The 23,695-nt window shown below is 60.9% G+C and overlaps 2 protein-coding genes across 4 annotated transcripts in view; one reads left to right on the top strand and one right to left on the bottom strand.

The window, feature by feature from the left end:
- The window catches only part of HAP1 (huntingtin associated protein 1), a 34,402-nt gene extending 22,464 nt beyond the window's left edge, over positions 1 to 11,938 (top strand). For 2 of the 3 annotated variants that reach the window (XM_050935218.1, XM_050935216.1), the window contains 14 exons: positions 314 to 390; positions 720 to 836; positions 1,179 to 1,279; positions 1,744 to 1,852; positions 2,596 to 2,674; positions 2,872 to 3,002; positions 3,112 to 3,186; positions 3,409 to 3,537; positions 3,902 to 3,972; positions 4,235 to 4,441; positions 5,018 to 5,331; positions 7,332 to 7,550; positions 8,201 to 8,306; positions 9,863 to 11,938. In XM_050935218.1, coding sequence (XP_050791175.1) covers positions 314 to 390; positions 720 to 836; positions 1,179 to 1,279; positions 1,744 to 1,852; positions 2,596 to 2,674; positions 2,872 to 3,002; positions 3,112 to 3,186; positions 3,409 to 3,537; positions 3,902 to 3,972; positions 4,235 to 4,441; positions 5,018 to 5,331; positions 7,332 to 7,550; positions 8,201 to 8,306; positions 9,863 to 10,337 — 2,210 coding nt within the window. In that variant the 3' untranslated portion in view covers positions 10,338 to 11,938. Of the gene's footprint in view, positions 1 to 313; positions 391 to 719; positions 837 to 1,178; positions 1,280 to 1,743; positions 1,853 to 2,595; positions 2,675 to 2,871; positions 3,003 to 3,111; positions 3,187 to 3,408; positions 3,538 to 3,901; positions 3,973 to 4,234; positions 4,442 to 5,017; positions 5,332 to 7,331; positions 7,551 to 8,200; positions 8,307 to 8,433; positions 8,499 to 9,862 lie in introns of all 3 variants that reach the window. The other variant, XM_050935217.1, reaches the window with a different exon arrangement.
- A 1,531-nt stretch (positions 11,939 to 13,469) lies between these two features.
- Positions 13,470 to 15,309, bottom strand: LOC127040718 (gastrin/cholecystokinin-like peptide). The gene is made up of 3 exons (XM_050935248.1): positions 15,209 to 15,309; positions 14,065 to 14,286; positions 13,470 to 13,674 (listed from the first exon to the last, which is right to left on the bottom strand). Exons 2-3 carry the CDS (start codon positions 14,282 to 14,284, stop codon positions 13,550 to 13,552), a joined length of 345 nt encoding a protein of 114 aa, XP_050791205.1. The 5' UTR covers positions 14,285 to 14,286; positions 15,209 to 15,309; the 3' UTR covers positions 13,470 to 13,549.
- Between the last annotated feature and the right edge of the window lie 8,386 nt (positions 15,310 to 23,695).

Below are 23,695 nucleotides of genomic sequence, written 5' to 3'. Positions count from 1 at the left end.
CTTCCTCCCTCTGTTTCACTGAACACCACCTGCTTCTAGCGTGCTGTGGGGGAGCACTGGCTTCCCTCTCCTTGTTCCAAGATGCACCCCAGGGATCGCCTTCCTGCCTCCCTGGGCACTCCTGCTCTTGCACATCCTGTCCTGAAGCTGTAGTTTGCAGTGGCTGGGCAGCTGATAGCTTCACCCCAGAGATGGCTGCATTTCAGTGGGAGGTTCCAGGGGAGCTAGGAGGCTTGGTGATCCTTAGATGAAGAGGGCTGGTGGAGCTGATGTGATGGGGAACCAACCCTCTTTCTTTCTTGCTGTTTCATAGTTCTCTGTTCCGAGCGGGTCGGCAGGATCACAAAAACCTACCATGATCTTGACGCGGTGACCAGCCTGCTGGAGGAGGTAGGTGGAGCTGCTTCCTCCTCTTTGGCTGAGGTCTCTGCTCGTCCCCAGAGGTGATGGCAAACCCATATGGTGCCCTGCTGGGTCAGAAATGCCATGAGGCTCCTGGCTTGGGATAAGAGGGCCGTGGGCATGGGGCAGCAGTTCTGGGAGGATGGGCTGGAGACTGGTCAGTGGGCAGGGAGGGGTCAGATGTGGGTGGGGAGGGAGGAAGTGTGTAAGGGGTAGGGGGTTGGGTAAGGTGGAGAGGGGCCAGTCTAGGGGTGGGATGGGAACCTGCTTGCCTGCCCCAGTTAACAGCAGCCTGTCCCCTCCCCCCGTCCCCACAGAAGGAGCGGGACCTGGAGCTCGCGGCCCGGATCGGGCAGTCCCTGCTGAAGCAGAACCGGAGCCTGACAGAGCGAAATGAGCTCCTGGAGGAGCAGCTGGAGCTGGCCAAGGAGGAGGTAAAGGCCCCCCCACAGGCTCGGGTGGGAAGCAGGGCCCCCATGCTCCACGTACCAGCCAGTGAGCCAGCTTCCCCCAGGCTGCCCTGCAAGCCTGTCCCAGCCCTGCCCCCTGGGGCCCATCCCATCTGCAGTGTCCCCAGTGTGGGGGCAACTGTATGTGATAGGAGAGTTTAGAGGGGCGCAGTGCAGGGGCCCCATGTATTGGTACCACCCTGGGCTGAGGTCAGGCTGGTGACCTGGCCCAGCTGCTTCCCCCACATGAGTGGGAGCCCCCCGGGGACCCTGCCCAGCATGCCTCACCGCCTGATGTGCCCAGTTTCCCCTCTCATCTCCTCCCAGGTTGCCCAACTGCGGCACGAGGTCTCCATGCGGGATGACCTGCTCCATCTCTACACCAACACCGTGGAGGACAGCGAGCCGGCCACAGTCACTGCCACGCCGTGAGTGACCCGGGGGGCCCTGCTCCTATGGCTGGGGCTGGGGGGGAGACTGTCCTTAGCTAGCTCATTGCAGGACGGCTCGTGCCTTGCTCGCTCCACAGAGCCACGTCCTGCCTGGCCTGCAGCTGGGCCCCCATCTCCCGGGCTCAGTGACTGAACCCTAAAGCCTCTGGCCCTGGAGCTGCCCTCAGCTGGGACCTGCCCTGAGGGGAAGCTCCTTAGACCGGAGCGGCTCTGCCGCCTTCTCCCATCAGCTGGGTACAGGAAGGGCCTTGGGTCCCGTTTCCTCCCGCATGGGGCCTGGCCCATCTCCGAGTGGTGTTGGGGGTTTGTGGGCCCCTCTCCGGGATGCTGCCCCCTCCCGGGGGCAGGGGTTGTGGAGCTGTACGGGCTGCCTCCTTGCCCAGTGACAGAGGGGGCTGGGTGCCTGGGCTGTGGCTGCTCACGACCCCTCTGCCCCCCAGGCTGCGGCGGAACGAATCCTCCCTGTCCCTGCAGCAGCACATCCAGTACGACGTCCTGCAGCAGAAACTCAGGGGCCTGGAGGAAGAGAACCAGAAGCTGCGCTCGGAGGTGAGAGCTGGGGGACGGGGTGCTCTGTACCGAGCTGGGCTGGGCTGGCTGGGGTGGGGTGGTGTGTGCTCTGTGCCACGGTGGGCTGTGCTGTGCTGGACTGGTGGGGGGATGCTCCGGGCCGGGCTGGGCTGGTGGGGGGCGGGGGTGGTGTGGTGCTCTGGGCCGGGCTGGGCTAGCGATGGCCGGGGGTGCTCTGGGCTGGGCTGGCAAGGAGGGGTGGTGGTGGTGGTGCTCTGGGTCAGGCTGGGCTGGCGATGGCCGAGGCGGGTGGGGGGGTGCTCTGTGCTGGGCTGGGCTGGAAAGGAGGGGTGGTAGTGGTGGTGCTCTGGGCCAGGCTGGGCTGGCGATGGCCGGGGGTGCTCTGGGCTGGGCTGGGCTGGCAAGGAGGGGTGGTGGTGGTGGTTGTGCTCTGGGCCGGGCTGGGCTGGCAAGGGGTGGTGATGGTGGTGCTCTGGGCCAGGCTGGGCTCGCGATGGCCGAGGCAGGTGGTTGTGGCTCATAGGAACAGGCAGCCGGTGACCTGGCGGGTGGGGGATCCTTGGCCCCAAGGGAGCTCTGTCCCAGCCGCCCTCCCTGCCCACCCCTAGCTGGCAGCTGAGCCCCCTTGCTCCCGCCCTGGTGCTGCAGGTGAGCCGGGGGCTGTTCCCCATTGGAAGCCCTGCAGAGCCGGGACGTGTTGTGGAGCCGGCGTGGGCGTGGGCTGGTCACAGTGTGGCTAACGCTCCTTATCTCTCCCCCAGGCCACCAGCATCGCCACAGAAACCTGCCAGTACGAGGACCAGGAGCAGCAGCTGATGCTGGACTGTGTGGAACAGTTCTGTACGTCGGCGCCGGGTCGGGGGGGCTCTTTGGGGAGGGGCTGCAGTGGCCTTCCTTCAGGGGCCAGTCCATGCATGGCTGTGAGCTCTCCCCAGCTCAGACACCCCAGGTCTCCATGGGGCATGGCCAGGCTGGGTAGGTGCCCCCATGGGCCTGGATCCCTGCTCAGTAGCTAATCTCCTGCCCCCTCCCTCCAGCTGAAGCCAGCCGGCATGTGGCCTCTCTCTCCGAGGAGCTGGCCCGCAAGACCGAGGACACGGCCCGGCAGCAGGAGGAGATCAGCCAGCTCCTGGCCCAGATCGTGGACCTGCAGCAGAAGTGCCGCACGGTGAGTGCCTGACCCGGGGCCGGGCAGCGCCCTGTGTCTGGCTGGCTGCTGGGGCCTCTCCCTGGAGTGTGGGGGTGGCGGCCGCCCTGACCTGCTGTGTCTCCCCCAGTACGGCGTGGAGCTGGAGGAGCTGCAGCAGCATCTGGCCGCGACGAAGGCGTCTCAGCAGAACCTGCGCACTGAGGTGAGTCCCTTGGGCAGGGCGGTGCTGAGTCCCCAGAGCTCAGCGCTCAGCCGCTGCTGCTCCATCCACCAGCCTGATCTCTGGGCAGGCCCAGACTCGCTCTCTAAGCGCTGCGGGTGGGGGAGCACAAAGCGTGGTATGTGGGCACAGCTGCCATGCTGAGGGTGGTGGGCTGCCAGGCCCTGCTCCCCCCGCCCTGACCCCCATCCTGTGCCCGCGCAGATGCAGGACCTGCAGGAGAAATACGCCGAGTGCGAGGGCATGCTGCACGAGGCCCAGGAGGAGATCAAAGGCCTGCGCACCCGGAACCTCCCCAGCAGCAGCCTGAATCGCTACAGCCTGCTGCCCCTGGTGAGTACAGCCGTGGGGCACTGGGCTGCACCGCCACGGGGAGACTCCCATCCTGGGTCCCGCATGTGGGTCTGGCAGTGCTGGGCGCGTTGGAGCTGTGCTCCTGGGGGCTGCTGCCCCAGGGTGAGCCGGGCGTTGTGCCACGTGCGTGACTGAACTGCCCGGGCCTGTTGCACCAGCCCCAGGGGAAGCCGGCATGGCCCTGCCTTGCAGGGATGAGAGGGATGCACGAGTGTGGCATGTTGGGCACATCTGTGCTGAGCTCTGGGTCCTGGTGCCCAGGGGTGGTTGGCTCCGGGCTGCCTGGCAGCTGGCATTTCCCCTCGCCGGCCCCATTGGGACGCCATGTGCTCTCTGCCCGCAGGACTCGCTGGCCGCGGAGATCAAAGGGATCATGAGGAAAGGAGCCGACAGCTCGTCGTCCTCGGAGTACCAGTGAGTCTCCTCCGCGCTGTGGGGCTGGGCCCGTGGGGCGGGGGAGCCAGCTGTCTCCCAGGGTACAGGCTTAGCTGCAACTTATGGACGCAGTGAACCTGACGTGAGTGGATCCATGTGATGGATGGGGGCTGAGGGGGTGTCCCCTGGGCCCAGATGAGGCCTGGGGTGGCCAAGCCCCCCATTGATGCTGTCTGGTGTGGGGGGAAGGGCCAGAGGCCCGGGCCAGGGAATCCCACTGACGGGCACTGTCCCCTCCCAGGAGCTACAAGCGGGTCTTCGAGACGGTGAAGGTCGTGAACCAGGCAGTCAAAGCCAAGTCGCGTGCGGAGTCACCCCAAAACCTGCCCAGCTCCAAGCCGTCCTCAGCTCTCCCCTCGGCAGGGTGCAGCCGGGTCAGCACGCCCCGCACCAGCTACTACGGGTCAGACAGCGCCAGCCTGGCCCTGGAGAACCTGGAAAGCGGCCTGTAAGTGTCCCCCCCCCCGGCAGCTGGGAGGGTGGGTGCCGTGCACCGGTGGGCTGGGGTCAGTTGAAGCTTCCATGCTTCCCCCCGAAAAGTCTGTGCTGGGGAGGGACGGCGGGGGTGCAAACATCCACACCCACCCCATACCTAACCCCTGCTGGGCTCTCCGGAGAGGTGCTCTCCTGGGTCCCCTAGCTGATGATGTACTGGTGTGTCAGGAGCAGGACCCCCGACAGGGGACTGGAGCAGCCTGGCTGGGTCTGGCTGTGCCCCAGTGGGGTGTCGCTGGCATGTGAGATCGTTGCAGGTGGCCCCTTTGGCTCTGGTGCCAGGACCCAACCCAGCGAGGGGCTAATGGAGAGGAAGGGTCTATCTCATAGATGATGACTGCACTAGTCAGCTGAGGCAGCTTCTCACCCCCTGGGCCATGGTGTGAGTGCCCCTTGCACTGGGGTGGTGCCCAGGGGCACAGTGTGGGTGCTCCAGCCAGGGCACTGTTTGGCCCTCCTCAGGGCACACCCGGCTGCAGGGCTGAGCTTTCGGGGCCCATCCCAACTATCTCCTGCTTCCCTGCGGCAGGGGTGAGGAGAAGCTGCGGGGCACCCCGGGCACCCCAGGCAGGCATGACCTGGAGGCAGCACTGCAGCGTCTGTCCGCCCGCCAGGAGAGCCACGCCTCGGAGCGCTCCTTCTTCGAGACAGAGCGTGAGCAGAAGCTGAACCAACTGGCTGGGGACGTGGAGAGCTCCAGCGGCTTCCTCACGCCCAATGACAGCATCCTGTCCACCGGTACCAACTACTCGGGCAGCTCGGAGCACACCGGGGCCTCCAGCTTCTCCCTCGGCTCCCTCTCCTATCTGCCGGACAAGCTGCAGATCGTCAAGCCCCTGGAAGGTGAGTGAGGGGAGCAAGTGGGCCTGGGGCACCTCGCGCAGAGGGAACAGGCCAGATTTGGGCTCGGGCCCAAGGGGAGCAGCTTGGCAGAGCCCCCTGCATCAGCCTTGAGAGTTGTCTGCTGTGTTAACTGAGATGGACTAACTGGGCCAACGGTGTTGCATAAGCCAGTCACTGGACAGCATTAAACAGCCTTGAATGAGGTCCGGGGCTGGACATCCAGAGCCCGCAGCCTGCGAAGGGACAGATGAGTGTCGTGCTTATAACAGCAGGCAGGATCTTCTTCAGGGGAAAAGGCAACGTGCCGCATTTATGAGAAAGGGAGGGAGAGGGAGAGGGAAACACACACACACACACACCCTGTTTAGTGATTTTTTTCTTTTTAATTTTTTTTATTGGGACTAATGAGTTTTGCACTGTTATGCTGTAATTAATTGTTTGACGAGTGCTTGTTTTTAAACTTTCTTTATGAAGTTGTTTAGGGAGTTACTCCAGGCTGGCTTCGATCACAGCTATTTTGTCCCCATTGGTAGATGCCGGTCTTATTTTTAGAGTTGTTAATTTGTCGTCCTCTGACATTTCCATAGGGACGTGTTGCAATCTCCTGGTGCCCTTACATTTGTCTTCGGTTCCTCCCGAACCTCTGGCCTGGTGATGCCTTTACACTTATCTTCCAACACCCACGTTCCTCATTCACACAACTCAGGCTTGGTTCACACAGAGCATTCAGACAGGAACATCAATCATTGCGTTGTTTTATGTATTTTAAAATGCTAAACCTACAACAAAGTGGTGACCCTGAAAGGTCTGTTACTGCCTTGAAATCGGCTCAGATTCTGGCTGATGCATCTTTACCAATGGCCACCCTCCGTCATTTCTTTCTGCTTTCAGGAAGGGTGGCTGGCAGGATATGATCAGATCATACATAAATACATTTAATGCACGCTACATTATTCTTTAGCCTTTATTCTAAATTATACAAAATACAAACATAAAAATCCTCCCACTACAGGAGGTGGCAAACCGGTTAAAGCCTCTGACATGGAAGGGGTCAGTGAGGTGTTCAGTGGAACAATTTTTGTTCTCTCCCTTTGGCTGGGGAGTTCTAGCAGGGACCCCCTCTAGTGTGGCAGGGTCTCAGTGGGTAACACCTGTCCAGCAGGGAAGGAAGTCCGCAGCAAGGAGCTGGAGCTTTCCTTGTGGCTGCTGTGAAAGTCCAACACTGTTTCATCCCAGGAGCTCTGGGATTCAGCTGGAGCCAGGAAAGGTGGTGGTGTCTCTGGCCCAGTCTGCTCAGGCGGTCTCTGCATTAGGATGCAGATGGCCCAGGGTCCCTGGAGAGGGGTGTGTGTGTGTGGGGGGGATAGCAGCCGTAATGGTGAAACTAGCGTCAGGAGCCCCTTTCTTCTCATGTCTTTCCCCCAAAATTATTTCCTTGAGGCCCCAAAAGGGTATCGGGGAGGGGAGGGGAACAGCCTGTCCCCTTATTTGTCCCACACTTATGCCTAATACCCAGCGCCCCGTTTTGGGTCCTTCATTTCTGGTTCCACCATCTTCTGTTTTTAATGAGACCAGTTTCAATGCAGTCCTTGAGGTCAGTCTGCAGGCCGGTCTGTCCGGAGGCCAGTCCGGTCTGTCTGCAGGCCAGGCGGTCTGTCTGTCTGTGGCCTTCTCCTGTCACCAGTCAGCAGCCTCAGTTACTGTGACACTAGGTGAACTTTCACTCCCAGCCGAGCTCACCATTTGAGTCAGTTTAAGACCCAAATTCTCCCCCTGGTGTCGTCCCCCCCACTCCCCTTCCCCGGGAGCCAGCTGGGTGCTGTGAACACTGCTGCCCTCCAAGGGCTGGGCTGGGCAGGGCTGTGTCATCGCTCCTGTGTTGCAAGCCTGGGACATTCCCCTGCCGCAGGAGGGGGCTTGGGGAGGGTTCTGCACTGGGGCCCCTGGCGGCATGGGGCAGAGCTGAGGGCTGGAGATCTGCATGGCTGGTCTGTCCCCAGGCTCGGTGACTCTCCACCACTGGCAGCAGCTGGCAAAGCCCAACCTGGGCGGGATCCTGGACCCCCGGCCCGGCGTGCTCACCAAAGACTTCCGGCAGCTGGACGTGGACCTGGAGGAGGTCTACAACCTGAACGACCTGGAGGAGGACGAGGTGGACCTGAGCGCCTTCCCAGCACTCGCTGCCTCCACACCATCCAAAGCCAAGGGCTGCTCCAGTGGTGAGCGGGGGCCAATGGGGAGGGGAGGGGACCCTGAGCCAGCAGCTGGTGGGTATTGGCCTGGCCCTGCCCGGCTAGTGGGACTCGCCCTGTCCCCTGCTGGGATGCGACAAGGCTGGTCTTTTGCTCCAACCCATCTGGGTGACTTGCCCCATCCCCCCAACCCCTGCCACTGTGTCTCCTTCCCGTGTCTGTCTGCACGTCCAGCTTGTCTCGGTCATCCCCATGTGGATGCTGCACCTGGCTGTCTCTCCAGTCTCTTGCTGGGCAGCCGTGCCAGGGCCCGAGAGACTCTCCCCCCCAGTCCCCATGGGGCACTCTGGCTCCCCAGACGCCTTTGTTCTCTTACCCAGGGAGCTACTCTCGTGTGCCTGGTGCTGCAGGAAATGGGCTGTGCGGAAACATCAGCCTTGGTCCTCGAATCTCTGCCCCCAGCTGGGGTCCCGGTGGAGCCCTACAGAGCCCGTGGCTCTCTGAGCCAGCCAGGGTCCCTGCACCGGCCTGCTTCTGCCTCCCTGTTCCGTGTCGACGCACTGGGGGCCTGTGCCGTGCTGCAGGCAGAGCCCTGGGCCCCTGGGTTTTGTCTTTGTGCCCAGGTCTGTCTGTCCGTTCCCCCCATACATTAACCCCGTGTCTCCTGTCCATGCCAGTGTTCCACTCCTCCATTAACAACCTTCCCCAGACTCCATCTACATTCACCATCACCACCTGCCGCATCTTACACCCCAGCAAGGAGATCACCATGGTGACGCCCAGGTAAGGCAGCCAGGGCCCTGCCCTCCCACCCCCATCGCCTCCCTGCGAACCAATCACCCCCTCTCTAACGGTCTCATTTTCTCCCCCCCGCCCCCGCCTCGGGCTGCTCTATGGCTCCTGGTTCTAGGCAGCGACACTCCTGGGGCAGGCGCCTCCTGCAATCCCTGACGCTCTGAGGCGCTCAGTGCGAACGTAAGAGTCCCTGTATCACGCTGGCAGAGCCGGGCGCGGCAGCCCCACAGACACCGAGCACGGGAGCAGGGCGCGTGCACATTGCAGGAGGGATCCCCCCTAGCTGGCTGTCTGGGTGGGATCCCAGGGGGCAGCTCCTGGAGGGTGACCAAGAGGGCTATTGTCAGCTGGCCCCTGCTCTGGGTCAGAACTACGCTGTCCCCCAAGTCTGCCCCCCTGCAGGCTGCGAGGTGTGAGTGGGGTTACCGCTGGACTGGACTGCAGAGGCTGGGCCAGGCTGCTCCTCCCCACATGCCCCATTGCGTTGCCCCATGGCTGCATGGGGATTCGGGAACTGGCACACCTGGGTGTCCCTGTCACGTGGGTAGGTGCTAAGAAACCCTGCTCCCTAAGGAACCAGCCGTCGGCTGCTCTTGGCCGACCGACGAGCCTGTTGGAGCTGGGAACGGGCAGCTGCTGCCTCCCATGAGGTGAAGGGAGTTCTGTGCAGCCCAGGAGTCAGATCTCTGCAGAGACCTGGCACTGGCTGTGACATGAATGAGTGATTGGACAGCAGGAGCCAGGCCCCCCCGGGCTGAGATTCCCAACATGCCAGGGGCCCTGGCAGTGCCATGCAGTGTGTAGGTCGTGCCCCTCCTGCACGTGGCAGGAGCAGCCTGGGGGTCCAGCCTCTGCCTCTGGGGAGCACCAACTAACCCACTAACCAGTAGCTGCCTGGACACAGGATGTGCCATTAACCCACCCTCCCTTTTCTCTCTAGGCCTAAAGAGACTAACATGGCTGGCACCAGGCGGGAGGTGCTGCCCCCAGCCTGGGCAAGGGGGTCCCAAACTCGCTGTGGACTCTCGGCACCTTGTGACTTGGCTAAAGGGTGGGGGGTGTTGGCTGCTGCAGGTTAATGGTAAAGGATTCGTTAAGCATACGAGCTAACGGGACCGGTGCCTGGAGAGAGGAGCTTCTTGCCCAGGGCAGAGCTAGCTGTGGGTGGGGGGTGGATCAGGGACTCTGAACAGACCAGTTCTCACCCAGGGCTGCACCGGGGCAAATCCCTTCAGTGCTGGCAGTGGGTGTTTGCAAGGGCTGCAGGGGGCTTGGCTGGAGCAAACTGTTCACACTGCGCCGGGCAGGGAGCCGGTGGCACCTGGACAGTCAGGGCCCAGAGTGAGTCGGGGACAGAGCCAGGAGTCCAGAGCTTGGCACAGAGTCAGGTGTGTAGGGGAGAGAATGGGGCATGGGGCACGCCAGGTCAGGGCACTTTGGGGAAAGTCACCCTAGAGTCAGCTCCTCTTTCCTGGCCCCGGCTCCGCCTGTGGGGCTGCCACCTCCTTGTACTGACCAGCTCTGTCCCCTCTCTCCTCTCCCAGTCTTTATAATACAGTCGTGCCCTCTTGTGGGCCCTTTGAGAGGCTGAGAGCCGCCGACCCCATGCCCCAGGCGCTGGAGCCTGGCCCCCGAGCACCTCTCGGACTCGTCACGCTGCTGCTGGAACATGGCATCTCGGCCTCGGTGTGGGCTGGCAATGCCCTGGCTGCGCTGCGGGCGCCAGAGCCCCCCTCCTGGCTCTCCCCCTTGAGGGAGCAGTGGGACAGCCTGGGGGGAAGGTCTCAGGGCAGCTCAGGCTTGGCTCAGCCCTTCCCAAGGGCCCCCGAGCTGGATGACGGCAGCGCTGCTGAGCCCAGCGGAGCCCAGAACAAGAGCAACATCTTCAGCTGGAACCTGGTGGAGAAGCTGAAGAGACTCAGGCTGGACAAAGTGGTGGCCAGAGGAGAGGCTTCCTTCCAGGGCGCAGGGGAGGGCAGACAGCCCGCCGGGGCTCTGGCCCCCACCACACAGCCATGAGCTGGTTCTTGGGACTCTGCCCCGACTGGGAGCTCGTGAGCCTCTTGGCTGGGACATGACGCCCTGCAGAACAACGTGGCTCCCACCTGGGCCTCCCCAGAGCCCTTTCCAGCCAGCCAGGAGCTGGCAGAGGGGTGTGCGTGTGGTGGGGGGTGAGAGCAGTGATCTGTCTGGGTCTTGGCTGCTGGCGGGAGCTGGGCTCAGCAGAGGGGTCTGCTCTGTTGTCTTAATTTATTTCCAGCCACAGGTGATGGGGGGGCCACAGGTGATGGGGGTGAGGTGACTGTTTTCTGAGTGGCTGTGATAACAGGTGCATCAGTTGCTGCAGTTTAATAGGCACCTGGGATCTCTGCCACTGAGCTGGGAGTAGGGGACGTGTCCCCTGGGGCTCAGGCTGCCCCATAGCACCCCCCCCCCCAGTGCAGTAGGTCTCCCGCATGCCCTGTGCTAAGGGGGTGAGGGTGGGGACACTGCTGAGCTGGAACTCAGCCTTGGCCTGTAACGTTGGCTCTGGTCTCTTGGAGCCGGGCTGTTTCCCCAGCAGTAGCAGAGGGCCTTGCCTGCCGGGGGGGCCTGGGTGCAGCTAGTGCTGCCCATCCTGTCTCAGAGTGATCCACTGGCCTGTCCTCCCTCTGCAGGACAGCAGCCTCTCAGCCTCCACTGCTCCTGAGGGGCTGTGGGGGGGTCAGGATCACAAAACTGGGTCTGGAAGCTCGGGCTGAAGGCCAGCGGCGCTGGAGAGGGAAGTGTTGCACAGCCCCTGCTCCTAGGGGCTCTAGCCACCTCCCCAAGCCCTGAACTTTGCCTTCAGCAGAAGCTGGTGGGCACAGATTTGGGGGGTGGTGGTGTCTGCCCTTGGAACTGCAGGCAGGGAAGTGGCTCAGATCTGTGGTTTATGTGAGGTGGTACCGGTGGCTCCTGTCACTGCCTGAGCCCCCTCCCCACACTCGCTCGTAGCCGAACGCGGGGTGGGGGGGAAGGCCGGGTCCTGTGGCGTTGCCTGTCCAGGGGAGGGGGGCTTAGGACCTAGATGAGAAACAGGCAGTGTTGTTCCAGCCAGGGAGGGGGCAGTGACACTCTTAGGGACAGGCCAGGCCCTTGGAACAGACTGAGGGCCGGACCTGGCTGCAGGGGGAGGAAATCTGCTCCCCTGGAGGGCAGGGAGGGAGTCAATGCAGGATGTTCTGCTCAGCTGTTAATATTGGACAATAGCAGAACTGCCCCGCCCTGTCCAAGCAATTCTGGCCTGAGGCCCTGGACTGGGCTCTGCTCGAATCCCCGGGTGGGCAGGGCAGGGCTGGGCTGTGTGATTTCCTGCCCCCCAGCGGGACGTGGCCCCGGGCCAGGACCGACCTGTCGTTTTAAAACACTGAGATTTTTAAACAACTGTTTTGTCTTGTACCAATAAACTAAGCTACTGAGAAGGCTCCGCCCCTTCCCTGCGGGGGGCGGGGCCTGCATGCTGCTGGGGGGTAGTGGCTGTTGCATGCACATCTGCTGCTCCCAAAGTCCCGCTGTTCTCGATACGTCTCTGCGCTAGCTGGGGTCGTCCGTCCCCCCCCCCCCCAATGACTCCCCCCTAGCTGTGTCTTTCTGGTGAAATAAACACGACGTGATCAGAACTGGCTCCAGCCTGGTGTTTGCGGCGCCATCAGAGCAGGGCGGGGCCCGGGGCTCCTGACACCTCAAGCACCGGGTTTGCTGAGGCTGATGGGCCTGGCCATGACAAGAGCCCAGCAGTGGGGTGGTCTCTGGAACTGCCCCCACGGGCTCAGCAAAGCCGGGGTGAGGCAGGGGGTCAGCAGGGTCAGCTGCTTGGCTGCTGCTTTTCAAAGGCTGGGCCCTCGTTTCCCTCTTGCCCTGTGCGTAGGGTGCAAAGCTGAACCTGCCCTGGCTGCAGGCACCTGCGGGTGGGGGGCAGGATGGTGCTTGTATCACCCACCCCTCCCCCCCCCGGGGCCTGGACTAAAGCAGCTCCTGCTGCTGACCCATCCTGCAGTGAGGGTGGCTGCTTGGAGGGATTGATTGAAGCCCCCCTGCCAGCATGACACAGAGACACAGACACCTACACCCCTGTGCTCTGCAGCTGCTTGGGCCTGAGCTCAAAGCTCTTCTGAGCAGCTGCAATTACCCTGACAGGACTTGGCCCAGCAGCTGAGCTCGGGCATCCTCCACATGTCTAGGGCCAGCGCTGGCAATTTTATTACCAGTCTTGCAACTGTTGTCCTCCAGCTCCAGCTCCTGGAGTCAGGGGATTGCTGGGCTTTCTCACCATGCGCTCTGCTCTTTGGGAGCTCTTCTGGTGCCTCAGAGCTTGACCAGTGAGTCCTGAACATGCAGGGCTAGTGGCCATTAAAAGCAATGGGGCAGGGGTGGGGGCAGCTGCTGCGGGGGAGGATCCCTACGCCTGGGGGGGAAGCAACCCTCCCCCTCCACTTCAGGCCTTGCTGTCTAGGGAGCTGCAGCATGACCAGACCTCACCCTGCTGCCAGCTCCACCTGCTGCTGCTCTTCCTGCCCTCGCTCCGGAGCCGGGAACCTCTGATGCCCCCTCGACTTCCCCACCTCATCTTCACTCCACCCACCCCCAGCATTACCTGTTCCCTAGGGCACCAGCCCCCGCCCCACTGCAGGCTGCCCCCCTGTGGCCATAGAAGGGACTGGAGCCCCAGGCTGGGCCTTGGCTTTTTAATTTAGGGTGGGGCTGGGGGGAGATTCCCTAGCTGTAGCTCCCCCCTCCTTCTTTATTTTTAAAGTGAGTGGGGGGGGGTGGTGGTGAAAGGAAGCACTGGCTTCAGCAGAATAAATTAACATAAATTATGGGGTGTTGGCAACGGGATGGTGCCATGGACCGGAGGAGGCCCAGGGCCTTTGCAGCAGCCTGCCCTGAGTTCCAGCAGCTGGCTGCCTTCTCCAGCTGTGCCCTCAGCCCCTAAAACCACTCGTCCAGCCCCATCCACCTGGGGGGGGGGAGTGAGGCCCTGGGAGGGGACATGGGGCAGAACCCAGGTGCCCAGGCCCCCATCACGGCACAGCGAGAACAGACACCACAGGGGTTGTGCTGAGCAGATTTTATTGGGGAGCAACAGCAAAGGGCTTTGAAGACAAGGTCAAGTGGGACACGCTTAAAAATAGGTCCTGGGGGTGGAGCCTGCAGCTCCTGCCCCCCCCCCTTCCCCGCAGGGCGGAGCTGAGCCACGCGGGATGCTGCTCCTAGGCGGCCTCGTCTGACTCGGGCAGGCTCCTGCGCCCGAAATCCATCCAGCCGGGATAGTCGTGGTCGTGTGGGGAGCGCAGGGCATCGTCCTCGTGCCAGTGGCCCTCCCGGTTTGCCAGCTCTACCAGGAGTGGGAGCAGAGACACCGATTAACCCCCCTGGCCAGAGCCTGCTGGCGGCACCCCCTGAGCAGCCCGGCAGCATTGGGTTGGGGCAGCCAACCTCCCCCACACCCACCCGCAGCACCAATCCAGTTGGGTGAATTCCCCCTAACTATCCTGGGCTGCGTGAACAGCAGCCATGTCCCACCCACCCCCAGAGGTGGTTGCCCATCAGTGGAGGCTGGACGGTGCGAGAGAAACGTGGATTTAAAAGCGAGAGAGAGAGAGAGAGAGAGAGTGTGTGTGTGTGTGTGTGCGCGCGCACGTTGCCCCCCTGGCATGCAGTTACAAAAGGGCTTGAAGGCCCAGGATTGGCATCTGCCTGGCGCTGGCCCCACTGCAGCTCCTACCTGCGTAGATGTGGGGCAGGAATTTGGCCATGAGGAGCTTCTGGTCCTGAGACAGGGCCCCGAGCAAGTCTCTCCGGACAGGGACAGGGCCAGGGTCAGTCCCGCTGCTCCTGCGCTCCTCGGGGCCCGGCGCTCTGCCCAGCTGGTGGGCGTCTGGCCTGGAGAGGCAGGAGGTTGCAAGGCCGACGAGCAGCAGGCACAGGCACAGCTCCCGCTTCATGGCTGCAAGGGAGGAGATGGGGCTGTTGGGGGGGTGCTGGTGCTGAGGGCACGCGCAGCACGTGGCTGGGGGGGGGCGCTGGTAACTTTGGGCCCAGCACAAGGCTCCCCCCAGCCTGTGCTTTGTGCCTCACAGCTGGCAAAGCCCTAAGATGGCCCCTTAACCTGCTCCTCGCCCCCCCCGCCCGCACCAGTGCAGACAGAGCCTCCGCCTCCCCCACTTGGTGCTATGTGGGTCAAACACAGCAGATCTCATGCATTCCTGATGGGGGGGAGGGGCGTGCAGAGTGGGGTGAGTTTGCCCCAGGCATTGAGTCCCCACCTCCGCCCCCCGCCAGGGTCAGGGCAGGCCCCCACCCCCAGCCCCGCGATCAGCACCAGGAGCTTTCAGAGTGAGAACAAACGACATCGTGCCAGGCGTGAAACACGCAGTCCCATTGGGTCTGTCCCACCCCCACCCCCACCCTAGCACGGGGCGCGGGGGGGGGTATGTGGTGCCCACAGCTGAGCCTGCCCTGCTCCCTGGCGAATGAGCTGCCAGGCCTGTCTTGCCCTTGGCACCTAAAGGCCTATGCTGGTGCCGGGTTCAGCCCTACCAAAGCTCGGGCCAGGCACTGGGTGCTAAGCAGCCAGCCCCTGGCATGCGAGGGAGGGGAGCTGTGCTCAGCCCCCTCCCTGTGCCCCGTCAGCAGGATTTTAACCCGGCCGGAGAACGAGGGACCCGGCCAGCTGACAGTGGAGCCAGTGACACAAAAAGCTGGGTTGGGGCAGGAACGCACTCGTGGGACGTGAGCTAAGGGGGACCCTAGAGGTGGCGTGTGGCACAAAGGTGCCCAGCTGTAGGCGAGCCCCAGGTCTGTGAGCCCCCCCCCCCGTCATTAGCAGCCCCCTCCCCATCGTGCACAGGGCGCCCCAGTGTTCTCACCTGCTGGACTCCGGCGGCAAGGCGCAGACGAAGGAATCAGGTGTCACCTCGGGGTCAATTTTCACCTCTGTCTTGCCAGGGGCCCAGCCCCTGCTTTTTAAAGGTGCAGGGGCCTAGGCTCCACCCCCATGGGGCGAAGCCCCGCCTCCTGTCTCCCCAGCCCCGCCCCCTCTGGCTGTACCCTGCGTCACAGGCCATGTGGCCTGCTGCATGGAAGGGGGCGTCAGTCAGCTGGGCTGGGCCAGCCCGAAAGGCCCGGCAGGCTGTGGCCAGGCTATTGTTTGTGTGTGTGCGTGTGGTTTTGTTTTTTTTTTTTTTGCAGGGTGGGTGGGGGGTGGAATTGTGCTAGATGCTTCCCCTTCCCCCACCCCAAATTGCTGGCCAGCAAAGCAGCCAAGCCATGGCTGAGAAAAGAGGCAGCGCGAGCAGTCAAAGGCCACCCAGTCAGTTGTGTGTGTGTGTGTGTGGGGGGGAGCCGAGCCAGAAGTGGCCCGATGGCTAATCCCACGTACGAGCCACTCTACTGCCTTTCCAGCTAAAGGCAAAGGCAGTGCCCCAGTCAGCGCGCCTCAGTTTCCCCGACAAATGAGTGTCATGGACTCACAGCTCGTGCCCAGTCATGGCCCCGTGTGGTCTGGGGGGGGGGGGGCCCCTTTCAGTGCCACAGCCCTTCTTGGGGGTCCCCTCTCTCTCGAGGTTTATTGAGGGTTGAACCCAGCACAGGAAACTCTCAGGGTCTCAGGCCTGGCCTCCCCCAGCCCAGCACATCCCATTCTTGCTGCATCCTGGTCGGCCTCGCCCCCCTGCTTCCCAGCTGGGCACCTGATACCCCTAACCCCAGGCCCTGCCTCTGTCCATTCTCGCCAGGGAAACAGGGTCGTAAACAGTGTCTCCTCTCCTCTCAGCCCTCCACTCTGGCCCCTGGCTGGCCAGGTCACCGGGATCCTGTCTTCGCAGCCCATTGTCCTCCCACTGGCCAAAACTGGCTGGGTCTCCGTGACCCCAGTCGCTGGGGTCTCCATCCTCCAGGCCATCGCCAGGGTCCCAAGTTCCCTCTCTGATCCTGTGTCCCAACGAACTCCCTCTCCCCTCCCCTCATTAAACCAGTAACACCGAGTCCCACCCCTCTGTGTGCAACCCCCTGGAAAACAAAGCCAAACCAAGAACCCCCCTCCACTTCTTCACAAGGGGGCACCTGGGCAGGTGAACTCTCCCCCCCCCACCCCTTGAGCCATCCGACACCCCAGGGCTGGGCCAGGGAATTGGGGCAGTCAGAGGTGCAGGGTCCCCCCACCCCACTCCCCCAAACAGGGACCCACCCCAGGGCCCTGGCCCTCCCCAGCTGAGCCAGGCTCAAGGCGGGGCCCTTAGGCGGGGCGGCAGGACGCCCGTCAGCGGGTTCCCTGTCTGTCTCGGTGCAGTGACATGTCCACTCAGCAGCATGGACCCAGGCGTCCTGGCCAGGCAGCATGTCCACGGGCACCGATCTCCAGCCCCCGCCCGGTGAACGGCGCGTTGCAGAGCGGGCGAGGCGACGCCCCCACCCACTGGGCACAGCAGGAAGCAGTGGGTCAGGGGTCACGGGAGGGACCAGGCATTGCACCAGATCCCTTGTGCCCCCCGCCGGGCTCACGTCAGTCTGGCTTGGGCCCCAGGGCGGCGCGGCGATGGGCGCACTAGGCTGAGGGCCCCTGCGGTGAGCTCGCTCCTTCATGGCGTGTGCAGGGCGGGGGGGGCCTGGGCTCACACACGAGGGAGGGGTTACACAATGGGGGGAGATGGGGCGCTTGCACGTCCCGTTGTTTTCATGCCAAGCGCCATTGGGGCTGGAATGGCAGCGAGCGCCACTCGGGCACAGGGGAGTGTGCACGTGGCAGTCTCATGCCCATCCCTGGCTGCTTTGCTGGGTTCGTTACTGCAGCCCCCCCCCTCGCGGGCGCGTTGTTCAAGGGCAGCAGCAATGGGTCCCGCCGGCGTGCATGCTCCGCGGAGCGGGAGAGGTGACATGCAGGATGGATCCCAGCTGCAGGACCCTGCCCACAGGGACAAACCCATCGGCCCCCAGTGATTTCAGTCCGTGCTGGGTGTGACCTCCCCGCCCACCCACGCTGGAGCTGCTGCATCGCCCCAGCACCACACCGGGCAGCCGGCAAGGAGGCTGCAGGATGAGGCACCCTCTTGTCTCACCTCCCTGTGACGCAGAGCATCCTTGGGAGCCGATGGGGGGGCTCAGCCCTAGATGAGTTTTTAATTCCCCAGCGACCTTTTCAAATGGCAGTTTTTAAGGGCTCGAGGCGGCCCTGCCCCTAGGCTGTCACCGGGGGCCTGTTGACTCTGGCAATCAATGGGGCGAGACACACGCTCACATGCCTGCAGCTGTTTGGAGAATCGACGCGAAGCGAAGCCCATGGAGCTGTTCCCAGGAGCCCACTAACCGCACAGCACCCGCGGGTCAGTGCAGCAGCTGCCCCCGTCCACTTAATCACCAATGGAGCAGCTGGGGAGGGAGGGACCCAGTGTGACTGCACGGGCCGCGTGGCACGCTCCCCAGCTCCCTTCCTCCCGCCCGTTCTGGGACCCCGTCACTCCGCGGCCTCGCTGCTGAGGCTGCCGGGAAAGTGGGGCCAGTGGGATGTGGGCACCGGCCCCATGACAAAATGGCCTGTGATTGCCCCACGGGGTGTCAGCTGGGCCTGCATTGTGCCCAGTCAGTGGCCTGGGCGTGAAACGGGGGGAGCTCCGTTCCCGAGCCAGCCCTGCCAGGCACCAGGCTCACACGCAGGATGAACCTGCCTCCGAAAGCCGGGAGTGGCTCGCTGCCTGGCTGCCCTGAAACAACCTGCTAAAGGGACACAGGCTGCCTGGTTGTCCCGTGCTCACCTGCGCCCGGCCCTTTGCGCCACCCTGGGCTGACGCTCGCTGCGCCCATGGGCCAGGGTCCAGGCCAAGATTTCAGCCAGCCGCTGGGCCTGCCTCTCCTTTGGAGCGGGCCTGGCAGGCTTACAGGAAAGCTGAGCTGCGCTGGGAGCAGGAGTGAGCCGATCACTCGGCCAAAGCTGGAGCCACTCAGTGCAAAGCCCCTTTGAAGTCGGTGGGGCAGGATTTCACCCACAGCTGCGCAACCAGAGCTGGATTTTGTTTTTTGCCACAAGCCTTTGTTTAGCCTGAATTCCTCCCCTGTCCTCTGCGGAGACGCATCCCTCAGCCCCCTTGCCACCAGAAACAGCTCAACCCTAGATGCCAGCTGCAGCTGGAGGAGCCAGTAAGGCCTTTCAGAGCCTGCATGCCAGGCCTCGGGGCTCGTTCTCAGCCCGAAGGCCAGGGCCACGCAACTCTCCTCTTCAGCTCCGGGCTCATCCCATGTTCGCACACAGCCCTAAGTCGCAAAGAATCCTGTGGCACCTTATAGACTAACAGACGTTTTGAAGCATGAGCTTTCGTGGGTGAATACCCCCTTTGTCGGATGCGTGTCACAGTGGGTATTCACCCACGAAAGCTCATGCTCCAAAATGTCTGTTAGTCTATAAGGTGCCACAGGATTCTTTGCTGCTGTTACAGATCCAGACTAACATGGCTACCCCTCTGATCCTTGAGCCCTAAGTGGGGCACTTTGCTGGGCCAGGGCCCCTCGCTGGCGCACATATGAGGAGAAAAATATTGGCCGGGTTTAGCCTCTTTGAGGGCCTCCTCCCCCACTTCTGAGGGACGTGGCCAGAGACCAGGGCTTGTCTGGGACTCTGGAGAAGTTACAGAGCCGAGTGGTTGCAGCTGGCAGCCCTGCCCATGTGCGTGAACTGCTGTCGTTCCCCACACCTAGCCTCAAAGGGTCGGCCAATGGGTGGGGACCCAGGAGAACTGTCCTACTCCCGGCTGAGAGTCACGTCTTCCCTGTGCTAAATGGGGATGTGGGACTGAACAGGGCCTGGATCACATGCCAGTTGCCCTGCTCTGCTCATTCCCTCTGGGGCACCTGGCCTTGGCCACTGCTGGAAGACAGGACACTGGGCTAAGCGGCCCATCAGTCTGGTTCTTACGCTGCTGAGCACCTTTGCTCTGTGCCCTGAGCCAGGGCCACCTGGGGGGGGGGGCAAGTAGGGCAATTTGCCCCAGGCCCTGCAGGTGCCTGTGAACCCCGGCCAGGCCGCGGTCCAGGTCTTCGGCAGCATTTCGGTAGCGGGGGGGGGGCCTTCAGTGCTGCCAAAGACTCGGAGCGACTGAAGGGCCCCCCGCCGCCGAAGACCCATACAGCCCCCAGATGAGTACAAGCGCCACAGCTCCCCCACTTTGCCGCAGGCCCCCTGAATCCTCTGGGCGGCCCTGCCCTGAGCTCGGCTGCTCAGAGCTAGGGATTACTGCTGGGACGCTCGCTGCCGAGCTGCTATTCCAATCCCTCCTGCAGGGTCCGATGGCAGCGCATCCACCATGTGGGAGCCAAGGCCGTTCTCCTGCTGGAGGAGGAGCTGTTGCACCCTTTGGATGGCTGGAGTTTTTCCCTGATTTCCCTTGATCCTCTGTTTCTTGACATTCTCCTGTTGACTCGTTTGCCCCTAAACCTCGGTCTCGTGCCCCTCCAGGATCTGTCACATCCCATCAGTGGGACTTCAGCCAGCAGGTCTCATGCTGTGCAGAGACTTTCCTCCTCGGACGAGCCAGCCTCTGGCAGCAGCTCTCTCTGGAGACAGGATCCCAGACTAGCTGGCCCCCAGCACACACATCCCACCCACCCCACCAATTCCCATGTGGCACTGAAAAGGCCAGGATGAGGCTGGTAGAACTTGTCTGGGACACCTAGGGTGACCAGATGTCCCGATTTTAGGGTCTTTTTTTTATACAGGCTCCTATTACCCCCCACCCCCATCCTGATTTTTCTCACTTGCTGTCTGGTCACCCTAGGGACACCTGGGATCAGGATGGGGGGTGTTAATTGGCGGGGGTAGGGAGAAAAGCTCCAGGCAGACTCAGGACACAGGAGGCAATATTCTGAATGGGGCATTTGTCTTGGTGCACGTCTCTGCTCTGCTCCCAGGATGACATGTCACCAATTCTCAGGGCTCTTTCTCCATTTCCATGGTGTTTTAAACTAAAGACTGGAGACAGCTCCAGCTGCTGTGCTAGAAACACAGCTGGGTGCAGCCAGAGCCAGGTGCTGTGGAAAGGGATCAGGCTAAGATACAGGGGAAGAATGAAAGACGTCACCCAACCCCTCTGAGGTGGGGCGGGAGCATTATCCTCCCAGAAGAGCAAAAGGAGATGAAGCCTCTTTTCCAGGGTGAGACAAAGACCTGGGAACTGAAGCTGGTCTCCCAGCCTCTGGCTCTGCCTGTGCATTAAGACATGTACTGACCCATAGCTAAGGCCAGGAGGAAAATCTTCTGATGTGCCACGCTAACTGAGGTATCGCTGGGTAGCTAGCGGCCAAGGATACGGCGTTGGCTTAGGTGCATTCTGGGAGCTTGCCTCCAACTCAAAACAGGCTCCAAGCAGCGCACACGTTCTTTGGACAAAATCCTTCCCATCTGGCTCCCAGGCCAAACAGGCTCTGACTGACCGGGAAGGTATCAAGTGCTAATGCTTCGCCCCAATCGATGGCTGGCTCCCTGGAGCACTTCCTACAGGCAACACAAACAAATTGTTCTGCCATTATCGGCCCCTAATGCCGCCGCTCCAGGCTAAATGAGCCTTTCTGCTGATCTGAGTCAAGTGCTGTTGCCACCGACTCTGTCAATTTTCACTGGAAAGTCCCTGTGATACTGGCTGCATCTGAGGAGTGACCCACGGGCGTGCGCTGCTCATTTCCCTTTGGCTCATCAGCAGGTAAGTAAATATTTGGCCACCTGCACTGTCCCCATTTGATGAGTTCCCAGAGGCCCTTGGTGGCGAAAGCAGCCAGCCGGGCCCTCTCCCCAGACAGGTGGACAGATCACAGACCCAGGTGCAGGGTTCAGAATGGACGTGAAAATCACGTCCCAGTTACTCTCTTCTGGGGTGCAAGCGGCTCCCTCTTCTGTTCGAATAGCAGTACTGCAGCCAATGACAAGGGCCCTGTCTAATGTCCCTTGGGAAGGGGTTCAAACTAAACCAAAAACAATCAAAAGTCCCTTATACAGGAATAAGAGCGTCCTCATGGGAGTCAGACCAGTGTATTGCTACCTGTTTAACTTCACGGCTATAACTGGAATAACCTTCCCACCTAGCTAAGCCCTACCTGATGGATCTGACTTTTGCAGCAGGGAAGCCCAGCAGCAGAAACAGGATCTCATTGTGTCAGGCTGCCACAGACCGTGTAAAGTCAGGTCACCGGTTCCACCAGCATTAGCAGACGGCATCGCGGCTAGGGCAGCGCAGGTGGAGAACAGGCTTTTATGAGCACTGAGCAGCGTCCGTTTCAGCCAGCACGGCTAGCAAATTCTTAAAATCTGCAAAGGGGGTTTGTGGGGCTTGTTTGGAAATAATTAAAATTGGGATGATGCATGTTCTGGTATATTTATAAGTCATGGGAGGCCTGGAAAGAGATTTTCTTCTTGATTGGGTCTTTAACTTTAAAATATCAAGTCAGCCCTCCTCTCGTTTGCTGGCAACTCCCTCGGTAAGCACAGGGATGTTAATTGAGAGTTTGCTCATTAACTGAAGGCCATCAAATCTCCAACAAAAGACTTTTTTTCCTTGCCATAAATCCATTAGTGGTTAAAATAGATTGAAATCCTGGTCCCACGGGGATCAATGGCAAAACTCTCATTGACTTAAATAAGGCCAGGATCTGAGCCAGAGTTTTAAGCAGCCCAGGTTAAACTCACTCCTCTCCACCTCATGAAAGACCAGAATTTCTAAAGGTGAAAAGACCTTCTATGCTTTCTTTATAAATCAGAGAGCCATGTTAACAAGGGCCTTAGCCCAGTGGTTTTTAACCCTGTAACAATTAGCCATTTGCCTGACGTTCGTGTCTTGCAGCCACACATTACTCTCACATGAGAATCTCGGATTGAGGTTGGGGGTCAGGTCTCAGAGATCTGATTTCACACCTGTGCAGTCAAGTTTCCACCATATGGACCATCCCATTTCCCAACCGCAGGAAAATGGCTCCCACCCTTTGTGGCAGACAGAGCCTTACAGCTCCCCAAGGCAGGTCTCCCCCTCCAGCCCCTGGCAGCGCCACTGAGGGACGAAGGTTAAGAGAGACATTGTTGTAGCCTTGTGAGTCCCAGGGAGGTCATAGCTTTTCTTGGACCACTTTCCATTGGCAAGACAAGCCATTGAGCTTACACTGAGTTTTCATCAGACGCCAAGCGGCAGAGGGAAGGGAACCAGGGCTGTGTCCATCATTCCACCACACTTTCAGCTGCAGCTTAACACTGGCAATGGTCCTAGATCTATTTTAATACGTAACAGTTAAATTTGGCTGAGCGTCCTGATCCCAGACTCCAGGAGGCTTTGAGCCTCTCACTGCTCACTAGGCTCTGCCTTGCAGGGAGCTCACACAGAAGGACAAGCAACAAAGCTGCCAGGCATCAGCAGGGTACGGACTGAGCAGTCACCACTCAGCCGCACGACGGGTGCTCTAGAAGTAATTTACTCCATAAAAGCTCATTTGCATGGTAGCCACCCTGTGCGAAGGCTAGTCCTTGCCACTTCAGACGCTCCCAACCTCTCTCCACTTTAGCATGAGAATATTTTTCTTCTGTTCCACTAATTAGAGCACAGGTCATAGAGGTGGCTATTGCATCACACTGATTTTGTGCACAGGTGCAGCTGAGTGAGTGCAGCCCTTCCATCAATGAACAATGAACACCTCCTCCCCGATTTCAATCCTGCCCAAGCACACACCGTTTAGTCATTCCCCTAGGAACAGAAAGTCATTGTTTAACTCACTGCTTTAGTAAGAGATTCCCTGCTGCTGTGTAACTGTAGCCAAGCTCTCAGGAGAGGTTTGCAAAGCAGGCAGAGCCTCCACTGGGGAAATAGATCTGACATCAAAGGCTGTTTCAGGGAAGCCAGTCAGACCTGGCTGTAATTTAACAAGAAAGTCAGGCTAAAAGCACGCAGCTCCCAGCTCTGCCTTCAGTCATACCTGTTCCATGGAAGTGGAGCTGATTCAGCACCACCCCCAACACAACCTCCATCTTTCTCTCCTTTCAGGTTACATCCCCCCTCAGTGGTGTGAGGAAACTGCCAAGCCAAGCCAGGCAGTGTCTGATCTATTATGGTAAAACCTCTGTAGCTTCTGAACTCTGTTGGCAGATGTCAAACCCTGGAACACTTCTTCCTCCACTCAAAAGAGCCTCTCACCCTAGATAAAAACGTGTCGTGCTCCAGCTACACTTCAAGCCACATTCCTGAGTATCTGTATTAGAGACGCACCCACAAGCCACCACTACCCAACTCCAACATTTTGGATGCTTACAACAAAGTTGGGCAAGTTCCTTTATTGGACTGTTGGTGAGAGGCTTTCAAGCCACACAGCTCCTCTTCGGGTCTGGGAAAGGGCCCAAC

The sequence above is a fragment of the Gopherus flavomarginatus genome, chromosome 25 (genome assembly GCF_025201925.1).
Source record: "Gopherus flavomarginatus isolate rGopFla2 chromosome 25, rGopFla2.mat.asm, whole genome shotgun sequence".
Taxonomy (NCBI): Eukaryota; Metazoa; Chordata; order Testudines; family Testudinidae; genus Gopherus; species Gopherus flavomarginatus.
The sequence above is the reverse complement of the archived record's forward strand: the minus strand, read 5'-3'. Positions and strand labels throughout refer to the sequence as shown.